General features: G+C 44.4%; 2 protein-coding genes across 2 annotated transcripts in view; one reads left to right on the top strand and one right to left on the bottom strand.

The window, feature by feature from the left end:
• ccdc57 (coiled-coil domain containing 57) overlaps nucleotides 1–24,050 on the top strand; it is a gene marked incomplete at its 5' end in the record, with an annotated part of 38,332 nt that overhangs the window by 9,486 nt on the left and 4,796 nt on the right. The window contains 14 exons of the mRNA XM_080747388.1: nucleotides 1,404–1,561; nucleotides 1,701–1,775; nucleotides 2,086–2,286; nucleotides 2,618–2,776; nucleotides 4,031–4,193; nucleotides 7,653–7,745; nucleotides 13,561–13,825; nucleotides 14,821–15,012; nucleotides 15,193–15,293; nucleotides 15,471–15,671; nucleotides 16,398–16,454; nucleotides 16,977–17,217; nucleotides 23,085–23,197; nucleotides 23,421–23,549. Of these exons, the coding sequence (XP_080603514.1) occupies nucleotides 1,404–1,561; nucleotides 1,701–1,775; nucleotides 2,086–2,286; nucleotides 2,618–2,776; nucleotides 4,031–4,193; nucleotides 7,653–7,745; nucleotides 13,561–13,825; nucleotides 14,821–15,012; nucleotides 15,193–15,293; nucleotides 15,471–15,671; nucleotides 16,398–16,454; nucleotides 16,977–17,217; nucleotides 23,085–23,197; nucleotides 23,421–23,549 (2,148 nt within the window). The remainder of the gene's footprint in view (nucleotides 1–1,403; nucleotides 1,562–1,700; nucleotides 1,776–2,085; nucleotides 2,287–2,617; nucleotides 2,777–4,030; nucleotides 4,194–7,652; nucleotides 7,746–13,560; nucleotides 13,826–14,820; nucleotides 15,013–15,192; nucleotides 15,294–15,470; nucleotides 15,672–16,397; nucleotides 16,455–16,976; nucleotides 17,218–23,084; nucleotides 23,198–23,420; nucleotides 23,550–24,050) is intronic.
• LOC308303779 (eukaryotic translation initiation factor 2A-like) lies at nucleotides 19,419–21,143 on the bottom strand (the record flags this gene model as incomplete). The annotated part of the gene is made up of 1 exon (XM_080748273.1): nucleotides 19,419–21,143. The coding sequence occupies one exon, from the start codon at nucleotides 21,141–21,143 to the stop codon at nucleotides 19,419–19,421; it is 1,725 nt and encodes a 574-aa protein (XP_080604399.1).

Here is a 24,050-nt window from a genome sequence, read left to right on the forward strand (position 1 = left end):
TTTACATGTATACTGTAGGTACATTGCTGTATATTTCTATGTGCTGTATGTGTACTTGTGTTTTTCCTATTGTTATCTCCACAAGGCCGGAATGGCTGAGGGATTATGTTTTCGCCCCTGTGTGATTCTGTGTGTCTGTGAGCAGCTAATCTCGTGCCCCTCTGGACGATCGAAACTTTGCACGCACACTTCTGTCCATTGACAGTTTCACTTTCAGGGACTCCTACAGATTTGGTCCAAAACCCACACGTTCTTTTATGAATTAATTTGATACGATTGACTTCCAAAGTTTTCCAGGAGGGGCCCGATTTTCAATCAAATCCCAGTTTCCCAAGTTTATGAACTAGTTCTAGCCTGTAAAGATGACAAAATGTGCTCAAATTCCTGACTGGAATTGTAATTTCATTGTGTGCATTGTTAATGCTAATTAATTAGCTGGGCTAATAACAATTCCTTTTCACTTGGCTACTTTTCTGTTGAGTGTAGCAGTAATGTATGGTTTGGGGTTAGCTCTGGCTGGCAGTTGAGTGGGTGTGGAGTGTCAACAAGACATGTGGGCATGTTCACACATGACACTTTTTACACTCTATTATGCAGCCTTAGTGACTATACAGCCCTTTTTATATGTCTGCGCTGAAACTATCCAGCCCAGGGGTGTCGCACCAAATTCTGGGCCCTGGGTTCACTGCGGGCCCCCCATGAATATTCTTCATAGGGGGAGGGGGTTTAACTAATTTAGACTGGGAACACATTATGCATTATATTGTGCTTTAACTATTTTAAAATAGCAGATATCATATACAAGCTTACAGCGTGGCTCCGAGTGCCGCGCTGTAGATCTGATAGTTTTGAAAAATTGTTTGTGCAAGTCTTGGAATATTTCAAATCCTTCTAAGGTTTTTTGAAAAACCTACCTGTATGTTTCTATGTCAGTGGTCATCATCATCAGTTCTCTTGCTCGGCGTCGGGGGCGACGTCATGCGTAGAGCCAATCAGCTTCACCATTCTTCTCCATTATGTCAGTGGTGCTCAAACCTTTTCATATGAAGGACCCCCAAAATTATGTGTATTTGTCCACGGACCCCCATCTCAAAATATTTAGTTCCATGGACCCCCCTGAAGCAAAATTTTAGTTACAAATGTTTGCTTAAAAATACAGAAATTAAAAGATTTCCACACAATTTCACGACTTTTCAAAAATAGCAGATCTACAAGCTTGCAGCACGGCACTCGGTGCCGCGCTGTGAGCTTGTATATCTGCTATTTTTCAATAGCTTAAGTATAAAATAATTAAGGCCCCTCCACCTTGGGCCCTAGTAACCCAGTCCCACTCCCCCCCGCCTTGTGACGCCCCATATCCAGCCATTCAGAGGTGAGATGTGTGATGTGTGTGTGCTTTCCAGGCGAAGCTGCTCTCTAAGGAGACAGAGGTTCACTCCCAGGCTCAGCTCCAGGCTGTAGAGGCCCTGCAGGCCTCAGAGGAGCTCTGCCAACAGACCAAAGCCCAGCTCCAGCAACAAGCCTGGGAGATCAGGGACATGACAGCTGTTAAGGACAATAGGTACAGGACTAGCTCTCTCGGTCTCTAGAGTCTATACTGTATGTAGGCCTATATATAATATGCATGTACTGTATGTATTCTCATGCACATGATTCAAGTGTTGCACAAGCATCAATGTGTTGCGTGCACATTCTCTCAGGATAAAGGAGCTTGAGGACACCCTGGCCAAGATGCAGAGCAAGCTGAAGAAAGAGGAGAACAATCACATTAAAAAGTGAGACAAACATTTCTGATTCATTAAAAATCAAATGCCTTTCTAATACCCCACAGTCAAGCGATGCGACGCATTGTGAGCTTGTAGATCGGCTATTTGCACTATCAATGTTCTATTTTAAGTATGAATATGTCAGTCATGTCTTTGTATATTTAGGTTATGTGTCATATCTGCCAGCCTACAAGCCAAACAGAAATGTACAAAAACGACAAAAGCACAATTAAATCGTTAATCGCATTATTTGACAATTAATCCTAATCGTCGTGTAAAATGTCATAATCGTGACAGCCCTACTGTCTGTCCGTGTTAGACACCAGGAACTGGACGGCGCTCTGAGGCAGCGTGAGGGCCAGCTGGAAGCGCAGTGCCGGGCGCACACGGCGCAGCTGCAGAAGGCAGAGGAGCACATCGCTAAACTGCAGGAAGATCTGCAGACTGAGGCTGCACAGAGACGCAGGGCACAGGAAGAGCACCGCCAGGCCCTGCTGCAGAGGGACCAGAGGATGGAGAGGTGAGATCGGTTTGCTCTGTGTGTGTGCGTGTGTGTGTGTGTGCGCGTGTGTGCGTGTGTGCGTGCGTGCGTGCGTGCGTGCGTGCGTGCGCGTGCGTGTGCATTGTGCCAGTCATTGATCGGGTGCATGTGTGGGCAGACTCTGGCAGATGGGATTATGTAACATTGTTCACCGAGGGACTGCTTGTCTAAATCTGTGTGTGTGTGTGTGTGTGTGTGTGTGTGTGCGTGTGTGCGTGTGTGTGTGTGCGTGTGTGCGTGTGTGTGTGTGTGTGTGTGTGTGTGTGTATGCGTGTGTATGTGTGTGTGCGTGCTCGTGTGTTTTGTAAAGGCTCCACACCGAGGTGGAGACAACGCGCAGCGGTTGGGACAAATATATCCATCAAGTGTCCAAAGAGACCGTCGTCAAGGATACGGAGCTGCTGGCCTTGCAGGAGAGAGAGACCAAGCACAGGACCGAACTGGAGAGGAGCAGAGAGGATGTGGAGAGGTGAGAGGAGAGGAGAGGATCTCGCCCTTTAGGGCGCGGTTGCATGTAATTTTGGCCCCATGTTGCATCTGGCCAGTGATATATATCGGACCAGTTACCCCATATATGGAGATCCATGTACTGTATATAGTACATCCCTTTTATGCCCATACATGGAGATCCCTGTCTGAAACAAACCCCCAGACACCAGGGGGAGGGCTGAAGCCAAATTGACATGGTGGCCATTTGAGGTACTGCAGCTTTTTTACGGCTGGGGCCAGAAACATGAACATGTATCTAGGCTTCTTTGTATTGACTGCGCGTTCATACCGGAAGTGCTCGTTCATGAATTGGAGCCCCAGCGTGTCCATGAACACAAACTATGACGCAAAACGCGTCACTTAGGCCCCACTACGTCACGTTTTACAACCGGAAGAAGGGGTTGAAATTTGGCTTCATGCGCCAAGTGAGTGAGCAACTCAATACAAGTGGACGGACAGGGATATCTGGTGCCCTCTCTATACTTATTATAACTCTATGGTCTGAACCAGCCACACAGATAAGATTCCCATATAAGTCCTGTTAGATATGGGCTTAATATTGATGACATCAGGGATCTCCATATATGGGCATAAAAGGGATTCTGTTAGAGTGGTTCCCATGACATCACAACATACAATATATTTTATGCCCATAGCATACGGAGATCCCTATCTGAACCAGCCACACGGATATGGGCCATGTATTGGCCATCTGGCCAGTGATATATTGATGACATCAGGGATCTTCATATGTGGGCATAAAAGGGATTCTGGGGAATACCCATATATGGACTTTTACATAGGTGATGTCACCTGTGATATCACCTGTGATGTCACAGTGATGTGTCAAGGGAACCACAGTGTCAGGCGTGACCTTCAGAGATAGACGGATATGTGGACAAGATGTGCCGGACATCACAGTGACATCAGACCCTGATGTCAGAGCGGCTCAGCGGAAAACCCATAGACTGGAAAAATGTGTACAGTACATGTCTACACGCGGACAAGCTATGACATTTCTCATGGTAAACTGCGACCTTCTCAATAATACCTTATTTTTTCTCTTTGATCACAAGATCTTTGTTGTGACGACTGCTCATCTGTGTCTGTGTGTGTGTGTGTGTGTGTGTGTGTGTGTGTGTGTGTGTGTGTGTGTGTGTGTGTGTAATAGACAACCGAAGCAAATGGTGCCATTTTTTAATACATGTATGTTGTGCTGTGTTGGGACGTCCAGATACAAGCAGCAGCTGAGTGTGGGTGTGGAGAGAGAGAAGGCTCTGGAGCAGAGGCGTGTCCAGGTGGAACTGGAGTGGCAGAGACGCTGTGAGGATGCCAAGGCTGAGCATTACATGGCCAGTGAACAGCTAATACAGGGCCTCACCCAGGCCAGGGACCAGGTGAGCTTCTCATATAGATGCAGCTTCTTTGCAGAAACAGGCTTGTAGGCTTTGAAGTTGCACATGGCAGACATGACACATAACCTAAATACAAAGAAAAGACTGCCATGTTTGAATTTGAAAATATATGACAATTTTTAAACATGGAAACGATTATGATGCAAAACAATTGCGATTATGTCAAACAATTCACCCTTTGTTAGCCTCCTGGTTGGTCCCTGACTGACCAACCAGCAGGCTCTATCTGCCTTGTCCCGCCCTGGTTCTGCCTTTTTTATGTTGAATTAGCTAAAACTTCGTTTTTGGAGAAATAAAAACATTTAAAAACATGCTGATTCACTATGCTGCCACTGAGCAGCTCCAATTGACTGAAACAAAGTTTGAAATTAGAATTGAGCACACAGAATAACAATATGAAGCAACTGAATTAACATGGCAGTGGATGGAATGTCCCACTGAATGTCCCACCAAGACACAGCAACCAATGGGTGTGGAGAGGGGCAGGACAATGGGCGGGACTTGACAAAGGGTGAATTGCGATTTGACGATTATTATGTAATAATTGTGACAGGCCTAAAAACAGTGTGACATTGTGAGCAGTGCAGTCACTTGTCTAGGCCATGCATGTCTTACAGTACTTCCACCGAAAAGCGCAGTGCAATGTTATTGCTAGTTTCCAACAAGGTGTAGTTATTGTTGTTTTCATGCACAGTGTTCATGCTTTTGTAAGTAGCAACTGTATTTTGCACCCCCCTGTTTATTTGTGTGCAACATGGGCGTGTTGTTCTTAAAAAGAGGTGTGCTGGTCAGGTAAAACTTTGGTGCATTTCTATCTTATTAAGAGTGAGAACAGTCAGTCAGAAAGTGATTGTCCCCTCTCTGACCTGGTGTACTGTCCAGCGCAATTCCCCCATCACAGTATTTCCCTGCTATTTAAAGAGCACATTAGATAGTATATAGATTGGCCTACATACAGTAGGCAGGGTTGCAACGCGCGCACAATGCTTGCAATCAAAATCCATCCAAATTCAACACACACGTTCATCATGTGGGCAGACTCTAGCAGACTTTGACACCTGCCAAAGAAAACAACAGACAGATTACATTACAGAGTTTTAACTAAAACAAGAGAACATATTACTCCAGTTTTAGCTTTGCTGCACTGGCTCCCAGTTGTTTTTAGGATTGATTTAAAAATGATTTACTTGTTTATAAAGCTCTAAATGGTCTGGCACCTTCATACCTCTATGACTGCCTGCCTAGATATGTTCCAAACCGCCCCCCTCATAGTGCTGACTTGCTCAAATTGCCTACAATGACATGTAAAACATACGGTGAAGCAGCATTCTGCTTCTACGGGGCGATGGTTTGGAATAAACTCTCAGTACACCTAAGAGAGTCAGCCTCTGTGGATAGCTTCATAGAACAGCTCAAGAGCTATTTCTTCAATCTTGCTTTTAGCTGATTTTTAAATCTCTGTGCTGATATTCATGTCCGCACTGTTTTGTTTTTGCCTGATTCACATCGTTTCAAAAGTTGTTAATGTTGTTTTATGTTTTTATTTAATTTTCTGCTTTATTGCATTTGTACCTTTTCTGTTAAGCACTTGTGCTTAATTTCTGCTCTGTAAAGCACTTTGAGCTGCATTTAATGTCATGAAAGGCACTATCCAAATAAAGTGTATTATTATTGCGACCATACTTCGCAAGTTTAGTATGTGAACGCTGAACGGTCACAGCTTGTCCGTATGTATGTATGTATCTCTGTCACGCCTGATACTGTGGTTCTATGGGTTTGTCGCTCTGACATAATGCTCTGATGTCACTGTGATGTTTACAGTTTACAGTTTAGGCATTTAGCAGACGCTTTTAATCCAAAGCGACTTACAAAAAAGCAGATAATACATCACTATAATTGTGTCATGAATGATGTCAGGGGAACCACTCTTAACAGAATGGGTTTGCCGCTTTGACATCACGCTCTGGCTTCACTGTGATGTCACACTAACAGAATCCCTTTTATACCTATATATGGAGTTCCCTGATGTCATCAATATTAAACCCATCTAACAGGACTTCATATGGGAATGCCCATATATGGAGGCCACATCGGCCACATACCCCACTAACAGCTGGTTCTACAGACAGGGATCTCCATGTATGGGCATAAAAGGGTATGATGTCAGATGTCATAGATATCGTAGGACTTTCACATAACAAATAACTGAGTAAGCATGTTTGGGCTCTCACAGCATAAGTATCTCCATATACAGTACAGGTACATGGATCTCCATATATGGGTACCAGGGGTCTCCATATATGGGTAACTGGTCCGATATACATCACTGGCCAGATGGCCCTTTAGGGCAAGGTCGCATATCGCCCTGAGGTGTCTTACTAGTTATTATTCGACTCAACGTCGAAGTTCATTAAATTAATTAACAATCTGGGCCAGATGATCAATATATTGCATCGGACAGCAAGTGCCTGGTGGCGCCGTAAGTTTCCCAGGAGGGTTAAAGAGGCAACAGAGAAAAAGGACTGACAGTAATGAGAGTGAGTGGAGAGAGGAAAAACAATACTGCAGTCCTTCACTCTTGGAGTAAGGTGCTACCAAAGTTCAACATAACTTTTAAATACAGTATGATCAGAATTTTGGTTTTACATCAAAACTAATTCCTCAGCAATCTACCAAAAATATATAAAATAACAAAATTAAAAATAAATTATATCTTAAAGGCTTTTGGTACTTTTTCTGTTTTACATTTGTCTAAGGACTCAATGTTACATTTCTAGTACGTACAACTGTACTGTACTACGTATAATGTAACACTGCAGAGCTCAAGACCCTGATGCTAGACAGGAGGATGTGGAGGGCAGTGATTCAATAGTCTGCAGTTGGTTTGGCCAGACCCCAGTCTCACATCGCAGCTCAACATTTCTAGTCTGGGGCTGTCTGGCCTGTGCATTCTTGCTTTCTTGGGTATCAGGACCATCTACTTCCTTTCACATTGACCTAATATCAAATTGTGTTAAGAAGCAAGTGTGAGAGCACAATGTGAACTCATCTAAAACAACAGGAAATGTATAGTAATAAGCAATTCTATGCAGCTAGTGTTTTTTAGTGTATTTTTAAATACAGTTTTTGGAAGAACAAAATGGCACTCCAACTTAGAATCTGAAAGAAAATCTGTGTAAATACCCATTGATCATTACAAGAACAAAACTCCAATTTAAAATTCCTAATCTTTGACTAACACTTTGGTGTCCCTATTTTCTTTTTTTATGCATCACCACATGTTGTGAGCTAGGCTATTTTCTCTATGGTTAAATGACCAGTAACTATATCAAGTTTCGATTGAAGTAGTTTAATGCCCGGTGACCATATCAAGGTTCAATATAAACAAAGTCATACTTCACACACTGACTGTGTCTCTCTCTCTCTCTATCTCTGTGTCAGGCTCAGGCCGAGCTGAAGGAGCGAGACAGGGAGATGCGGGACCTGGTGGTCTTACTGCGCTCCGTCACCACAGAGAGAGACCAGGCGCTACAGGTGAGAACACACATGATCAAGCAGTTGGTCTGAGAGTGACAAACCCCCCCTCTCTCTCTGTCGCTCCATGCTCTGAAGCAATGTGTTGCAATGTCTGCTTATTATATGCGACTTTGGTTTGGAATTCTGTGTAGTCGCTTGTAAATATAAGTAGTTGCATGTTGTGTTTTTTTAGTTTTTGGTCTTGTTTCTAGAAGTGTAGTTGCCTATTTGGGTGTGCTTCCTATCCTTCCATTGTTTAAACCAGTGGTTTTTCAAACATTTTCATGTCAGAAAATACCCTCAAATGAATGTATTTGTCCACCGACAAACAATGCATAACATTGGGTTGTGAGCTTGTAGATTGGCTCTTTTCAAACAGCCAATCTATGTACTGTAGGTTTAAAGTGCTCATGTCGACTAGACGCTTCTTTGGGTCTTGTTTTCATTGACCTCGTTGCTTATTTCTTTTGCTAAATCTGGCGAGAGTGCTCTGAAGTAGTCGCCAGTTACATACAAATCACCACTGAGTTGTTAAGCGTGGGAGCGCCGAGATCTTCAGCGTTTGTTTTTCTTAACACGTTCTGAAGACACACGTGTTAACCTTTCAACCCCCCGTGGTAGCTAGCATTGCACAGCTATTCCACAGCCAGTTGGACACACAGCCCTGACCGCGGCCAACGAGGGGTGGCTGCTCTGGCATGCCTGACCGATACTGAATACTCTCTAATTAGTCATTATGTTCAACTTTTAGAGGGTCTTAAAATAGCCTGTTAAGAGAGACCGGGGACCACCGACTCACAGACACGTGGGCCCCTGTAGGCCAAGTTATACTTAAGTTACGCACACTGAAAATGGCAAATGTACAAGCACAAAGCGTGTCACTGTGCAACGTGTTGTGAGCTTGTATATCTGCTCATTTCAGTGATACGTGACACTGGCACGCAACTAAGAGCAAATCAGGTGTATCGCTTTCACACATGTACTGTATGTGCTCATGTACACACAATCTCAACTATTTGCAGTGGTGTAAAGTAACTAAAGTATATTTACTTAAGTACTGTACTTGGGTACAATTTGGAGGTATTTTTACTTTCCAATTTCCAATACTTTTACTCCACTACATTTATTTGAAAACATAGTTACTAGTAGTTACTGTAGATTGATTATTATTGCGACCGTAGGTCGCATTTACTACCAAAACCTCCACCGGCTGTCTGTCTGTGAGTGAGTCCGTCACACTTTTGCCCTGCTCATATCTCCACAACCGTTGCCCCCATCCATGCCAAATTTTGCACACACACTCCTTGACTGCCAAACTACAACCTCCAAGGACCCCCGGAGCCCCAGGGACCCCCAGGTCCCTGGGGGACCCCCAGATGTAAAAAATGACCAAATGTGCTCACACGTCACACGTCACACTTTTTCCCTGCTTATATCTCCGCACCCGTTGACCCGATCCATGCCAGATTTTACACACACACTCCTTGCCTGCCAAACTACAACCTCCAAGGACCCCCAGAGCCCCAGGGACCCCCAGGTCCCTGGGGGACCCCCAGATGTAAAAAATGAACAAATGTGCAAAAATGACCAATTGACCACCCCAACGGGGCTGCTCACAGGGATTTCCCGGGGACCACCGACTCCTGGTGCTCCAGAACGGATGCAAAAGTGGTGGCGCCCCCAGTGGAGGACCCCCTGCCACTGCAGCGCACATAAAATGCCGTAACTCGGGCTAGGAGCGTCCGGGAGAGCCGGGGCCGGTACCTATTCGTCCGCCAAGGCAACGCGGAGACCCCACCCCTCATTTCTCACATGGCCCTATTCTAGCGCCACCTTCAGGCCGATTTTTAAAACACATTTTTGGACACTGCTCCTACAGTTTTTGCCCTAAAATCACGAATATCACTACACAGCATGTCTACACTCATGTCATCAACATGGAACAGGAAGATTTTGGAAAAACACATTTTTGCCCTATTTGTGGAGATAAGCCACCTACGGTCGCTTATCTCCCGATTAGGGAGTCTTACTGGTTGTAAGACATACATAAACCACTTCAACCTCAAGCTATTTTCAAAATATTTGTATAAATTTGAAAACTTGAAATGGGACATTCTGCATAATGAGTACTTTTACTGATACTTTAAGTACATTTTGATACCAATACTTTCATACTTTTACTTTTAAATTTTGAATTCTGGACTTTTACTTTTACTAACAGAGAATTTCCACAATGCAGTATTGGTACTTTTACTGAAGTGAGAAATGTGATTACTTTTACCACCACTGTCTATTTGACCTTATACTGGCTCACAACGCTGAATGAAGCCTTGACAAAACGATGACCTGTTTGTGTGTCAAAGTTTCTGCACAGTAAATCTCACAGAAATGTCACAACGTAGCCTACTACCATAGCAAGAAGGGAAAAACAGAGTCATGGTTATTTTCAGTTATTTACCAGAGATCATCATGTGAAGTAGTATTTCTTTACCTAGAAAAGGACCGTAACTCACCACAGATTACTAGGGTGAAGCATGCAGTATGTGAGCTGAAGTTCATAACCCCAATATGATATCACCCCCCTCAAGTCCAACCTCTGTGCTTCCTGTTTTGCAAATCTCTAATCCGCTAAGACCGGATCTGATGTAATTATTAAGGCTGTGACGTCGATGCTGACATTCTCATGAAGCTTCTGTGTCTGCTGACTGGCAGATAGATTTCACTGTGTTTTGGTGCTCGTGTGAGATCAAGAACACTTGTCTATTTGTCCTCTATGTACCAACAACTTTGCACGGTTTTAAAGTTCAGTGTAAGGTGCTTGATGTTTTTGGCTCCGAGCTGAAGCCATGTGATATTGACACAATTTCATACAAGAGAATCTGTAAATGTCATTAACTAACCGGCTTCAAAGTTCAGTAGTTACAGTTAATGTGCTTGTACTCTGTCTTAGACACAAGTGCTATTTCCTACGAGATTAAACAATGTACTCTGTTGTTGGATGATAAAACAATTTCAAACTTTTTGATGTATACAAGTATTTTATTGGACCTTCAGAAAGTTCAGATCACACCTTTTTATCTATTGATAATTTTCCATGCGGCTATAATGTTGGTTAGAACATGATTTTCTGTAATTCCACACACACACACACACACACACACACACACACACACACACACACACACACACACACACACACACACACACACACACACACACACATACACACTAGCTAGCTAGCTAGCTAGAATGTTCAATGTAAATGGTAAATGGTGCATTTATATAGCGCTTTTATCCAATGCCCTTTACATAGATTGTGCATTCACCCATTCACACACACATTCATACACCGATGGCAGAGGAAACCATGCAAGGCACCAACCTGCTCACCGAGAGCAGCTAGGGGTTCAGAGTCTTGCTCAAGGACTCTTTAACATTAACCCGGAGCCCGGATTCTAACTGGGAACCCTTCGGGAACACTTTGTGCTCTAATGACGGTCTCTCTACCCCTGAGCTATGCCGCCTCATACATACAGTACTCATACCTCACACAATTCCTATCACATGGAGTGCTGTATTTCCTATGCCAGTTGATACCCTCGCATGTTTTCTAGAGGGTATTTGGTCCCGTCCTGGTGCTGTTTTAGGATTTGGCCTTTCCTGGGGTTGTCCACAGTGGTATGATGGCCTTTCAGCTTGGCTTGTTGTCTGACCATCATGTTCCCCTCCATGACCCTCCATGAGCTCTGTGGCACCCACAGTGCACAAGCCAGATGTACTCTAAGAATAAGCCGAGTGGCAAATATCCAAATGTAAAGCAAATAAAAGAACACCTACTGTATTAATTGTCCATACTAGTAAGGTGACAGTAATAACGCATTACGTTTTAACCATCCCTGGCATCCCAATTTCAGGCCATATTTTCAACGCTTTTGCGATTATGCGTTGGGAGCTTGTAGAAAGAAACGTGGTTAATTTGATTACATTTAAAATGTTTTAAGAAGTGAAGATACCGTACATACAAACAAACAACCAGCATTCAACATCGTCATATCATCTTGTACAGATTGTTGACCCTCCTCACCCTCCTCATGTTTGCCTCGAGTGCAATATACGTTGTAAATCGCTGGGCTGCCTGTCCGGTCACTGCCCTCGTCTGGGATGCATGCTGTAGATACAGTATACAGTACAGATAAAGAATGTTACTAATTATAGGAGTCTCACCGTCACCGCACAGTTGTGAAGTATAATTATCATCTGTGGAGGTTTTATAAGAGTTGGACAAAGCTGACATCACACATGTGGTTAGGCGGCTCTGTCCATTAATGTGTGAAACTGAACACCCAGGCTAGCGTCTGGCAGAGGTCCACGCAATACATCAGACGTGTACGGCCATATGTGACCTGCCAAGGTCAGTGAATGTCATGTTGATTTATGAGGGAGTCTTGTGTGAGCATTCATTTATAACATTTATATATTTTGTAGGGCTGTCCCCTCATCGTCAATCAATTAATTGGTCGGTTTGGTTTTTGTCATCCACAATTCTGTTAGTTTATTAGTCTTTTTTTAATGCACATCTTTTGTAAACCGTAGCCAGTTGCCATTGTGAAATCAACATCAGAATGTTCAGTTCTCAACCTAACAAACCTGAAAAGGCAGGTCTCTGCATGTAGGAACGTCCTCGTTGACCCTAGCTGCTTTGATCTTTATTGGCCTTTTCACTGCATGATTGTACAATTTTAGAGATTCATTGGTTAAATCAACGAATTGATTAGTCAACAGATTCCTCGATTCCTATGACAGTTTGTCAACAAGTACAGCCCTAATATTTTGGAGGGGCACTGTTTATCCCATTGAAGTTATTTTTCTTTTCCTTTTTTACAACATGGAAGGCACTTTTACAAAGGTCATTGGTGCATGCATTTATAGTGTAATCAAGTTGTTCCACATAAAAAAGAAAAGTCTCCAACAGACGAGTCGTGACCCTCATTCACACCTTCATCTCATCTCGGTTGGATTACTGCAACAGCATTCTTTATATGGCATCACCTCCAAAACCCTCAATAAACTCCAATACGTACATAATTCAGCCGCCCACCTACTCACCAGCACCCGCTCCAGAGACCACATCACACCAGTCCTCCATGACCTCCACTGGCTCCCTATCAAACAACGGATCCACTTCAAAATACTCCTCACCACCTATAAGACACTGCACAAACTGGCCCCCACTTACCTCTCCGACCTCTTCGACTCCTGACTCGCTCACTCAGGTCCAGTGAGGCTGGCCTCCTCCAGGTCCCCAAGCCCAAGCGCCGAACCTGGGGTGACAGGGCCTTCTCTGTGGCCGCCCCCACCCTCTGGAACAAACTCCCCAAACATATCAGAGATGCCCCCTCGATCCCCACCTTTAAAACCGCCCTGAAAACACACCTATTTACCATTGCCTACCCCAGCTGATCTTGGACCTACTCTTGTTTGTATTGTTTTATTGTCGCTTTTAGCTCTTATTGTATCTTCTTTCCTAGTTTTTCTGTTCTAATAAAGTTGTTGTTTTTACCTGCCACACACACACATTTACACAGTGGTGTAAAGCGACTTTGAGTACTCAGAAAAGCGCTATATAAATTCCAGCTATTATTACTCCAGTCTAGTCTATAGTGATGAGTTTTACTCCAGGATACTGCATGTGCTCTCCTCAAGTTCATGCCAGGATGCCATCAAAACTGCTGTGTTTCAGTCTCCATCTACTGGTCAGGATAGTAAACTGCATCAGCCCTGTGGCAATACTGTACATTCCTATACCTCTCTGTCTGTTCCCATCCACCTGCAGGGTTCCAGACTAAGTCCAGGTGATCTGGCGTCTGAGGAGATCAGTCGGCTGCAGCAGCAGAATGCCAGTCTGAGAGCTGTGGTGGCCCAAATGAGAAAAGACATGGAGAGTCTTAACCAGCCCCAACCCCAGGCCTCTCCTCCACAGCATCCTCTGGCCCCAGGTGCCCCTGCTCTGCTCACCACCACTACACAGATAACTACTGGACCATCAGGCCAGACCCCTGTCCAGCCTGCTGACAACTACTCTGGAAGTAGACCAACAGGTGTGTGAATAGTCATGCCTTTTTCTCTCTCTATGATTCCTCTATCCTTCAAAGTACTACTGTTTATGTGAGTTTTGATACATTTTTGTACGTAATCTGTCAAAATGATAGGACACAAAGAAGCTCAAGAGCTTATTTTCAATGGGCTTTGAGTGCAAATGTGTATATACGCTGAGTTCGTCTCGCATAGCCAGACAATATGTCTGCCAAGGGCAATTTTTCTTTGCAATGGCATATTCGTCTGGCTACGCGAGGCTAACAATGAGTGTCATGTCCTGGAGGGGGGAGGGGGGGGGGGGGGGCAGCAGAGACATACACAACTTATAATAATAAATACAGTGAATACAAATTTCTACATACCTTAGAACTCCTAGTGGATGGTTAGGCCCAGCTGCCTGACATTGTTTGATATTCCAATCGTCGGCTGCTCACATTTATGTGGTCAGGTTTTTTTTGGCCGTTGACCTGAGGTTACTGGTTCGATTCCCAGCACTGACAGCAAGGGTGTATTCCAGCTGTCAGTACAGTACTACATGTAATGTGCTGCACCAACTCTTCACAATCGCCCTTGAGCAAGGCACTGAACCCCATAAACCCTCCAGGACCACTGCACTGCGACTGACCCTCTGACCTCTCTGATGTACTGTAATACTGTACATCCAGCATACATACTGTATGGTTACATCAGAGAGAAGGTGTAGGGGTCTGTGCGTGTATGTGTGTGCGCGCGTGCGTGCGTGTGTGCATGCGCATATGTGCATGCATTAGATGTATTCATGTTGATGTATTGATGTAATACCTTGTATTGACGTATGATGTATTGACACTTATTGTAAATTGTGTAGGAGCGATAGGCAAGAACATTTCAATTACCATGTGTTAGTTGACCATGAAGTCAGTGATTCATTCTTCTACACATTCAGTATTGTCTGGCTCAGTATAACTCTGTATTGTATAATGCTATGATTGCTATCTGCTCTACTGCACGGCTACAGGTACATCAGAATACACCCAGGCTCTGGAGCAAGAGGTCTCTGAGCTGAAGGCTCGGTGCAGGCATCTGGAGGAGAAGCTAGAGGGCGCCACAGGACCCGCAGTTCCATCCATGCCTGCAGTGGCACTGGCCCCTGTGTCTCCAGACAATGCATATATGCAGAACCACATCCGCTCACTCAATGAGACAATTGGTAGATAAGTCTGATTGTTATATCTCATTTATGACACAAAATTAAAACAATGGGTAAAAAATTAATTCTAGCCAAGCTTTCTTCAAGCTTTCCTAGCTTGCTGGATAGGTGCAAGCTGCAAAGTGTTGTGATAATAACTTGATCTTAAGTTGTCCTTTTTGTACGTGTCCAACTGATCAGGTGGATTGCGTGTGGAGAAAGTGGCCAACGCTGCTGCTCTGAAGAAGCAGGCGGTTAGAGTAGCCCACTTGGAGTCTGCCCTCTCTCAACTCACACAACAGGTAATGTTTATTAGATCGACCAAACTAGTGCAAGTTGACAAGCTACACACTGGGTTGAGCCACTTTAAAGCCATCATGATCCCAAGTCACCTCACCTGTAACATATAGTTCTCAATTTGTACTCCATTTACCTCTGTATTTATAACTCCCTCTCTCATCTCTCCTCCATCTCCTCAGTGCCATGCTAAACAGTTGGAAGGGGAGGAGCTACGTCTGGAGCTGGCCAATCAGAAGAGAACGTGGGCCTCCGAGGAGGCGGGCCTACGCCAGCGGCTTGTCGTAATGGAGATGGAGCTGGAGGAAGTACGCAAAGAGAAGGACGAGTATCACAAAGGAAACATTCTCAACAACTTGGAGACGGTTGCCCTGGGAAACCAGGTAACTTCGAACACATATTTGTCTTACAGCATCAGCTTCTTGGAATGACTAGATCTTCAGGCCCGGCCTGAAAATCCAGTCCTGTTGTGCTTGTCAGAGCAATGATCATCATTATGCCCGTATTAAGTGTTAAACACTGCCATGTGACTATTCACATGGCAGACTCCTGAATAGTATTTGTGCCAAGTCCGGTGCGGATTGGAGAAACGGTGCGGCTGTGGCTCTCGGGAGTCCCCATGAATTAATTTTCTTCATTGACTTTAAATAAAAAGTATACTTTTCCCAAATATGGAGATGACTGACATTATAGATGTCTGACATCATATAGACCACATGAGATGAGACTGACACAGTATGTCCATATGGGTATTCCAAGATATGGCCTTAATATTGATGACATCAGAGATCTCCATATATGGGCATAACAGAGACCTCCATATATGGCCATTAATTTCTTACTGAATTAATTTTACCCATTGACTTGAATTGGTCAAATTAAAAAGGTAAGGCAAAATTAATTTGCAAGTGTATCTCGCTTTACGGCACCACACTTGCAATTTCCAATTGCATCTTTCAAGTTAACAATCTTATCTTATCAATGATGATTGGCACAAATCCAGCTTGAACCATATTACCATATTATCCAGTTTAGGGATCTTGTATTAACTGTTATGGCAATAACAAAGTGTAATCTTACCTACACAATATTTATTTGTTTAACCACAGGTCTCAGCACTGAAGTTGGACATAGCCAGCAGACGGGAGCCCATTGTTTGTGAACAGGTATTTTGAATCTGTTCTGTATCTTGCTGTGAACTTCAACTTTGCCACTTCACAAGTTTACAGGTGTAAAAGAGTGGGTGAAATGATGTGCTCCCAACATTTTGTAGTTTACAAGGGTAAAGAATAGATAAAGAAACACGGGAAACAAAGCCAGATAACAAAGCACAATATCAAATAGGACATTTCAAATGGGTGCAAAAATGCTTCTTGTGCAAGTAGAGAAACATTTGCAGCAGATATAAATAGTAGCAGATAGAATCACAGATAGTCTCTTGTGCAGGTGAGGCATCACACTTAGCAGCATACCATACATACGTAACTGTACACATAAGTATTGGCTAACTTATCATTCGCAAAGTCCAGGACTCCAGTATTGTCTAATAATTAGAGTGCCGTCCTGGACTTTATTTATTTCATATCTTTCAAGTATCCAGCATTCAATGAATTTAAATAGTTCTGAAGTTGGTTTGAATGTGTTTTTTTAGTCTACAGTCATCTGTGGCTTTCTCTCCACTCCACCAGAGTGATGTGGTGCGACAGGTCCAAGAGCAGAACCTTCACCTACGACAGCAGCTGCTGGCCTCAGGCCTAAAGCCTGGTGGCCTCTTGGGGGACGTCCAGGGCGCCAAACTAAGCGCCCCTCTTCTGCAGTCCAAGCTGAAGCAGGCAGCTCGCTGTATTGCCCGTCTGACGAGGGACAAGCAGCAGCTGATCGAGATGGGCAACCGTCTCCGTGCACAACTCAACGCTGCTGGACTACATGGTAAAATAACCACGTAGCCTGCGGTCTACGAGCTATTTCCAATGTAGGCAATTATCCATAGTGAGAGTGAACTCAGACTATCAAAACACTAGACAACAGATGACTTTGAAGCATTTAATTTAGTGCTTCAAAGAAACAAGGATACCAGGTAAACATCAAACTTAGCATTTGTCTAAACAGCATTCTTAACTAGAAATACTGTTACTACGAAACAGTTTGGGCTTGCTGCTCCCTCATTGGATAAGGCCCTGCCTTTGTACTGTTGGTAGTTTTTTTGAGGAGAATAATCTTGGTCTATAAAGCTTTGGTATAACGTACTGATATAACGTACTGGTCTCGAGCCCACGTGTTGTGGTTATTTATATCAGGTCGCACTTGTTGGTGATGATGTCACCTAGAACGCTGCTCCTCATTGGCTAAGGGCTCTGCCTTTGTACTGTCGGTCATTTCTTTTAGGAGAATAAACTTGACATAAGATTTGGTATAACAGAGGGGGCGTAAAGTATAGCATAACATGTTGTTGTTAATTATATCAGGTCGCACTTGTTGGTGGTGATGTCACCAAGAACGCTGTTCCCTCATTAGCTAAAGGCCCTGCCTTTGGACTGTCGGACAGTTTTGAGGAGAATAACCTATAAAGATTTGGGAGAACATACTGGTCTTGCTTTTTAGCGAGACCACAATTAGTGGTCAAGCAAATGCAACTCTAATATTACACCAATAATAATACAATAATTAGGCTGAAAATGAAAGGAAAAAAAAACTATCTTAGCATAGAATATTCTTTGGTACACTGGATAGGTCAGAGAGGATGTAGAACCATGTATCGCTGGCACAATTCCTTTCTTGACAGATTTGCACTGCTGCCCTTTCAGCACAGCACAGAAGCTTCTCCTGCAAGGAGTATTTCACAGTATCCTTGTAGTGCTTTTTGGTCTTTTTTCAGGTCAGTGTTTTGGACATTTTGTACAGGGCATTCTGGTCACATGACCAGTCCATCTCCACTGTGCCTTCGCGAGCAGGGTGGTGATGCTGGGTATATTGGCCTTGCTGAGGACTCCAGTGTTTTTTTTTTTTTTTTTTCTCCTTCTTTTTTTTGTCTAAACCTTTCAGGATTGATTTCCAATTCAACATTACTCAAAAAACTAGACCAGGTCAACCTGGTTGTGCCAGACCCCCTGTCTGTCATCATCATTTATGACATCATACCTTTTGTAGGCATGTCATCATCATGTCATCATCATATATACCCTTTATATAGAAAACCCGGACCGACATTTGCTTATGTAGGCCTACCCATTTCATGGGTCTGGCAAAAAAAGAAATCTGGATTCCAATTTAAAAAATCAAACCTCAGTTCGAAGTGAAGCGGTGGACAGATAAAACCTCTATTCTGAATGTATTTGGAGAGCTGGTATGACATGCTGACTATAGCAAAGTTAATAATTATTTAGTATATAAACCATGCTATTATCTATAGGGTTGAATTGTCATGTGAAGCTTCACCAATTCAATGCAGTAGACAGGGACACACATTTTGCTTTTTGAAAAAGCCTATTCATTCTGGACTGATATTTTACACGTACGAGACAGGAAAAACCTGTTCATTCTGGCCTGGAGTGACCATATATGGACATAAGGTAACATACTTTGTGTTTTTGAAAAACCCTGTTCATTCTGGACTGAGATCACCATATATGGTAATTAAACGGACATTCTGTTTTTGAAAAAGCCTGTTCATTCTGGACTGAAATGACCATATATGGGCGTGATACACACAAAGCCATTCATTGGAAGCGGTTTTCACCGCTTCAAAAATAGCAGGTCTACAAGCTCAAAACGCTCCGTGCCGTGTTTTGAGCTTGTAGATTACTAGATTGGCTATTTTTGCTACTTTAATGTGGCATAGAATGACAAAATAGGACATTCGTTTACGGTTAAAATAGTATTATGCAATGTGGCCCTCTGGAGTCAGTGTGGAAATATAGTGGCCCTCTCCATCAAAGTTTCCCACCCCTGAGATAGAGAGATAGATACTTTTATTTAATTTCAGTCACCCAGAGGCAGGCAGAGTTTCAGATACAGAGTAAGGAAAGTAGTGTCGCATACCGTAATACGGTAAGAACAATATATGCACCATGAATAACAGTATACACCTAGACCTGAAGTGTCATTCTAGTGATGCAGGGGCAAAGAGGAGTCTAGTCTCCTAAATCCAGCTCTTTCAACTCCTTCAACAGCTGATCCTCCTTCTGCATCTTCTCAACCTGGTTTTTCTGCAGGGGTTTACCAGACACCTGCAACTCTTTCAACTCCTCAATGGCTCTCAGCTTCTTCTTTAAGTTCTTAATTTTCTTGTCTGTCTCCGGGTCACCAGTGGGTGCTGATTGGTTGTTCGTGGCGGCGGGGGCGAGTTTAGAGAGAGTCTCTGGGGCTTCTATCTTCGTAACCTGTCTAGCAGCGTTCCTGGCCTCTCGTTTCTTCTGGTTCTTCAGAGCAGCTTTAGAGCGTTGCTGTTCTCCAGACACTCCACCGCGCATGTTCTGAGGGGGCTCCTCCTCATGCAGTTTGGAGCTGGCAGTGACTGGTCTGTTGCGTAGTGCTGGTGGTCTGTAGGCCTGTGCTGGTTTGGCCTGGGTGCTGCCCAGGTCACTGGGGGCCGCTTGGTACTTGACTGGCCGCTCGGGGAACACGTCTTCTGGGAAGGGCTGCCACAGAACCTGCCACAACTCTGCACCTGCTGGGGTGTCCTGCTGGTGGAGAACGGAGCCGGAGTAGTGCCAGATCTTGTAACCGTTATCGACGCGCAACCGCGGAGCACAGGTGGCGGTGACGACGTGCTCGCCGTCTGGGCACCATGAGAAGAAGGTACAGTCTGGAGCCTGGGGCTTCGACACCTGTTTGTATGTCTTGACATCCCAAACCTCCATCTTTCCACTCAGGTTCCCAAAACCAGCCAGCACCAAGATATGACCCTGAGGGCTGTAGTAGGCTGCGTTTCTGGCTCCAGTACCAAAGTCAAACACAGGTTCACATTTGAGGTTAAAGATGGTGGCCTTGGCAGGCATGAAACCATACACCACACAGAACTCTGTAGAGTTAGGACTCCACGCCACGTCATATATAGGACCGTTCTTAGGTAGTTGGACCATAGCACTCTCTCCATTAACGCCCAGGTAGTGCAGACCCTGTTCTCCGTAGTACGATGATCCAGTTTTATCGACCTCAGTGCTCGTTGAAACCAACACCGCTGATGCTTTTTTATTCCACAGCATGGACACTCTGTCTCCTTTAAAGAAGCTCTTGTTGGCCAGGGCAGCAGTCGGGCCTCCGAAATTGGGGTACTGATAGAGACGCACGAAGGACGGGGAGCCCTTCACACCTGGAACATACACCGCCACCTTACAGGGCTGTGCTCCCGGTGACATAACAAAGTCTGACACCTTCTGCATGTGAAGCTTGTTGGCGATGGTGTTGAAGTCATTGTCCTCAAAGAAGTGCAGCTCATTGTTAACGCTCCGAACAGCAATCTTCTCATCATCTGACCAACTGGGACACCATGAATCAACCTTCTTCTGATAGAGAGCCTTCAGGTTGGTTCCTGTGTGCACGTCCCACAACTGAAGATTAGGCTCCCCCTGGTATGGTTGCCAGGTAACCAAGACGGTGTTGAGTGGGGAGAACAGGAGAAGGACAGTTTTAGGCAGGTCGAAGGTGGAAACGACTGACCCGTCAGACACCTTCACCACGTTTACCTTGTCTCCGTTGCACCATCCAAATAAGGAGCCGTCTTTACTGAAGCTCACGTGTCTGCTCTGTCTGTTGTCCCTCTGGAAGGTGGGACTCTCCTCACAGTGTGGTGGTCCACGGAGCAATGTGGTACCATCTGAACCACGCACTGCAAGAAGGGGAGTGGGGGGTGCCATCTTGGATGTACCCGCAAGCAAACAAGAGTAGGACCAAAAGAAGACGACTAAGCCTCTGTTGTCAAGTTAAAGGCATGTGAGGATCCACAGTATGATACCATAATGCGATGGTTGTAAATTGCACAACACTGTGATATATACTGTAGCTAAGCTGTGACGTAGATTCGATGTCATAGCTTACTTTATAAGCTATGACATATGACATATGAAGATGTCATGTGTTTCCGGTTCAGGTATGCTGCTAACGAGAATGCTGCGAAATGTGAAACTGAACACAACCAGGAGTTATGCACAGGAGTTATGCACAGAGCCAGCGAATGCATTGTCCACATTACCGCTCAGCTGTAACAATGTTCTGGGTTCGATTCCTGGTTCAGAGCATGTGTTCCTCTCAGGTAGATCAGAGTAGAAGTCGAAATGTGTTTTTACTTTTAATGATAATTATAAATATATATATATATAATTTTTTATCGTTCATTACATGATACAATCATGCTTTGGTCATACACAGTACAGATCACATCTAGGGCCCACTAGACATAGCTTGCTGTGTTTGACTTATGAACAGTATAATCAGGAAGTGCAGCTGTGTTTTGATTGGCCGGGCAGTGTTGACACAGACAGGAAGTGTGGGATCTCCTCTGTATTGTGGTGTGTTGCTATTTCACACTGCTGTCCTGATCCTGGGTCCCCGCTGGCCCGGGGGATTAGAGAAGAGTTAACAGAGTTCACACACTAAGAGAAGATAAGCACTCCCAACTGTAAACACAAATGCTGTTCATACACCATATCACCATATACACAGAGTTCTGTGTGGTTTATGGTTTCATGCCTGCCAAGGCCACCATCTTTAACCTCAAATGTGAACCTGTGTTTGACTTTGGTACTGGAGCCAGAAACGCAGCCTACTACAGCCCTCAGGGTCATTTCTTGGTGCTGGCTGGTTTTGGGAACCTGAGTGGAAAGATGGAGGTTTGGGATGTCAAGACATACAAACAGGTGTCGAAGCCCCAGGCTCCAGACTGTACCTTCTTCTCATGGTGCCCAGACGGCGAGCAAGTCGTAACCGCCACCTGTGCTCTGCGGTTACGCGTCGATATCGGTTACAAGATCTGGCACTACTCCGGCACCAGCACGTGCAGAGTTGTGGCAGGTTCTGTGGCAGCCCTTCCCAGAAGACGTGTTCCCCGAGCGGCCAGTCAAGTACCAAGCGGCCCCCAGTGACCTGGGCAGCACCCAGGGCAAACCAGCACAGGCCTACAGACCACCAGCACTACGCAACAGACCAGTCACTGCCAATTTAAACAATGTACTGTAGCATGCATAGTTACGTTGAAGCAATAACATTCAAGAGGGAGCACTGCTGTTATGTGGCTGTAGGCAGTCACAAAACCGATACAACATATGTTTTCGTCCCCTGACAAGAAAACAAGGCAGGGTCTAATAACGGCATGGCTTCAGTGTGCAATCTGTAGTTATGGTCGGAAGTACTGTGCTCCATGTTTGTGAGCACCATGTGGAACTCTTGGGCAAGTATTTAATGACATGCTCCATATTTGAGCAAAATGTTTGAGGGGGATACATATAGACAGACTAAGATGTTCTAGAGACAGAGCCAATCCCTTTGGTGTACTGTAAAGATATTTCCCAATTGTAGCAACATTGTAGCAAGTGAGTGCAAGACAAGTGTTGGTTAAGCTAATTAAATGCTTAACCAACAATTAAATGCATTTGATGTATCGATGTTGATGTATTGATAGATACCTTGCTTATTGTAAGAGTGTCTGCTAAATGCCTGAATTGTAAATTGTAAATGGAGTGATACACTCAAGTTGTCAATGTGTTAATGCATAATGCATATGAACTAACATCGCTCATGCCTCAACAACAAACCCACTCCATCTTCAATACGCCTTTGTTTCCTCATATGTTTCCTCTCAGTCACACCAACCAAGTCAACGGAGCCAGAGAGAGACTCCTGCGGAGGCAGACCCGATGACCAGCAGGGTCGTCTCTCTGCTCTGGAACAGCTGCAGTACCGGCTCACCACACAGGTAACTGTGCTCAACTGCTTCCTATCTAATCCCTCTGTACTTCCCACATGACTGATATCCATATCGCATTGTTTTCCCTGGCACTGAGCACCCAGTGTAGGTGAATGTTGAAGAGATAATCTCTGAGGTGACTGCAGAGTGACCGTTCTGATGTTGTGTGCATTCCTCTCTGTGACCAGCAGAGGGGGGCAGCTGGTTGAGCTAATGTTTTATCTCTCTGTAGGAGCTGCAGTACGCTCAGAGGGAGCAGAGCCCTGGGACGCTCCTCTCCACCACTGACAGTGGAGGCCGGGGGAAAAACGGGGCCGCCAACCCTTGGGGCCAGGGGCACCAAGACACAGCTTGGCATGAGGTAACAGCGTGGTTCTAACTTCTAAATAATTGATTACCTGAAAACACTGCAAGCACCTCCAAAGCTAAGCCGTTCAGTCAGCACTCATCATGGAGAGACCAGACAATATGCAGCAATAGATTCTGTAACACTTGTCAATAGTTCTGGGTCATCTTTATATGTGGTTTACAAAGTTACTTATACTGTATAGCCATGAGACCTTCCATTCTCACACAAAGAATGAACTGTTAAGAGATAAACATTAACCGTATATTCCCAATGTAGCCTCTGGATAATATGGCCATTCAGATTCAGATGTTATATTGTCCATAGAGATGGACATTTACCTCAAAATAGGCCTATCGTGCATCGGTGCATGTATGAAAATAAACATACATATATGCAGATACTTAGTTTAGAATCCACAGTATTACGTTTTTCCAGATACATTTCTAGATAATGTACAGACATTACGTAAAACTGTAATTGGTGAAGTTGAGCAAAAGGAGTCGCTCAACCTCG

Source organism: Nannobrachium achirus, assembly GCF_963921795.1.
Source record: "Nannobrachium achirus genome assembly, chromosome: 18".
In the NCBI taxonomy this organism is placed as follows: domain Eukaryota; kingdom Metazoa; phylum Chordata; class Actinopteri; order Myctophiformes; family Myctophidae; genus Nannobrachium; species Nannobrachium achirus.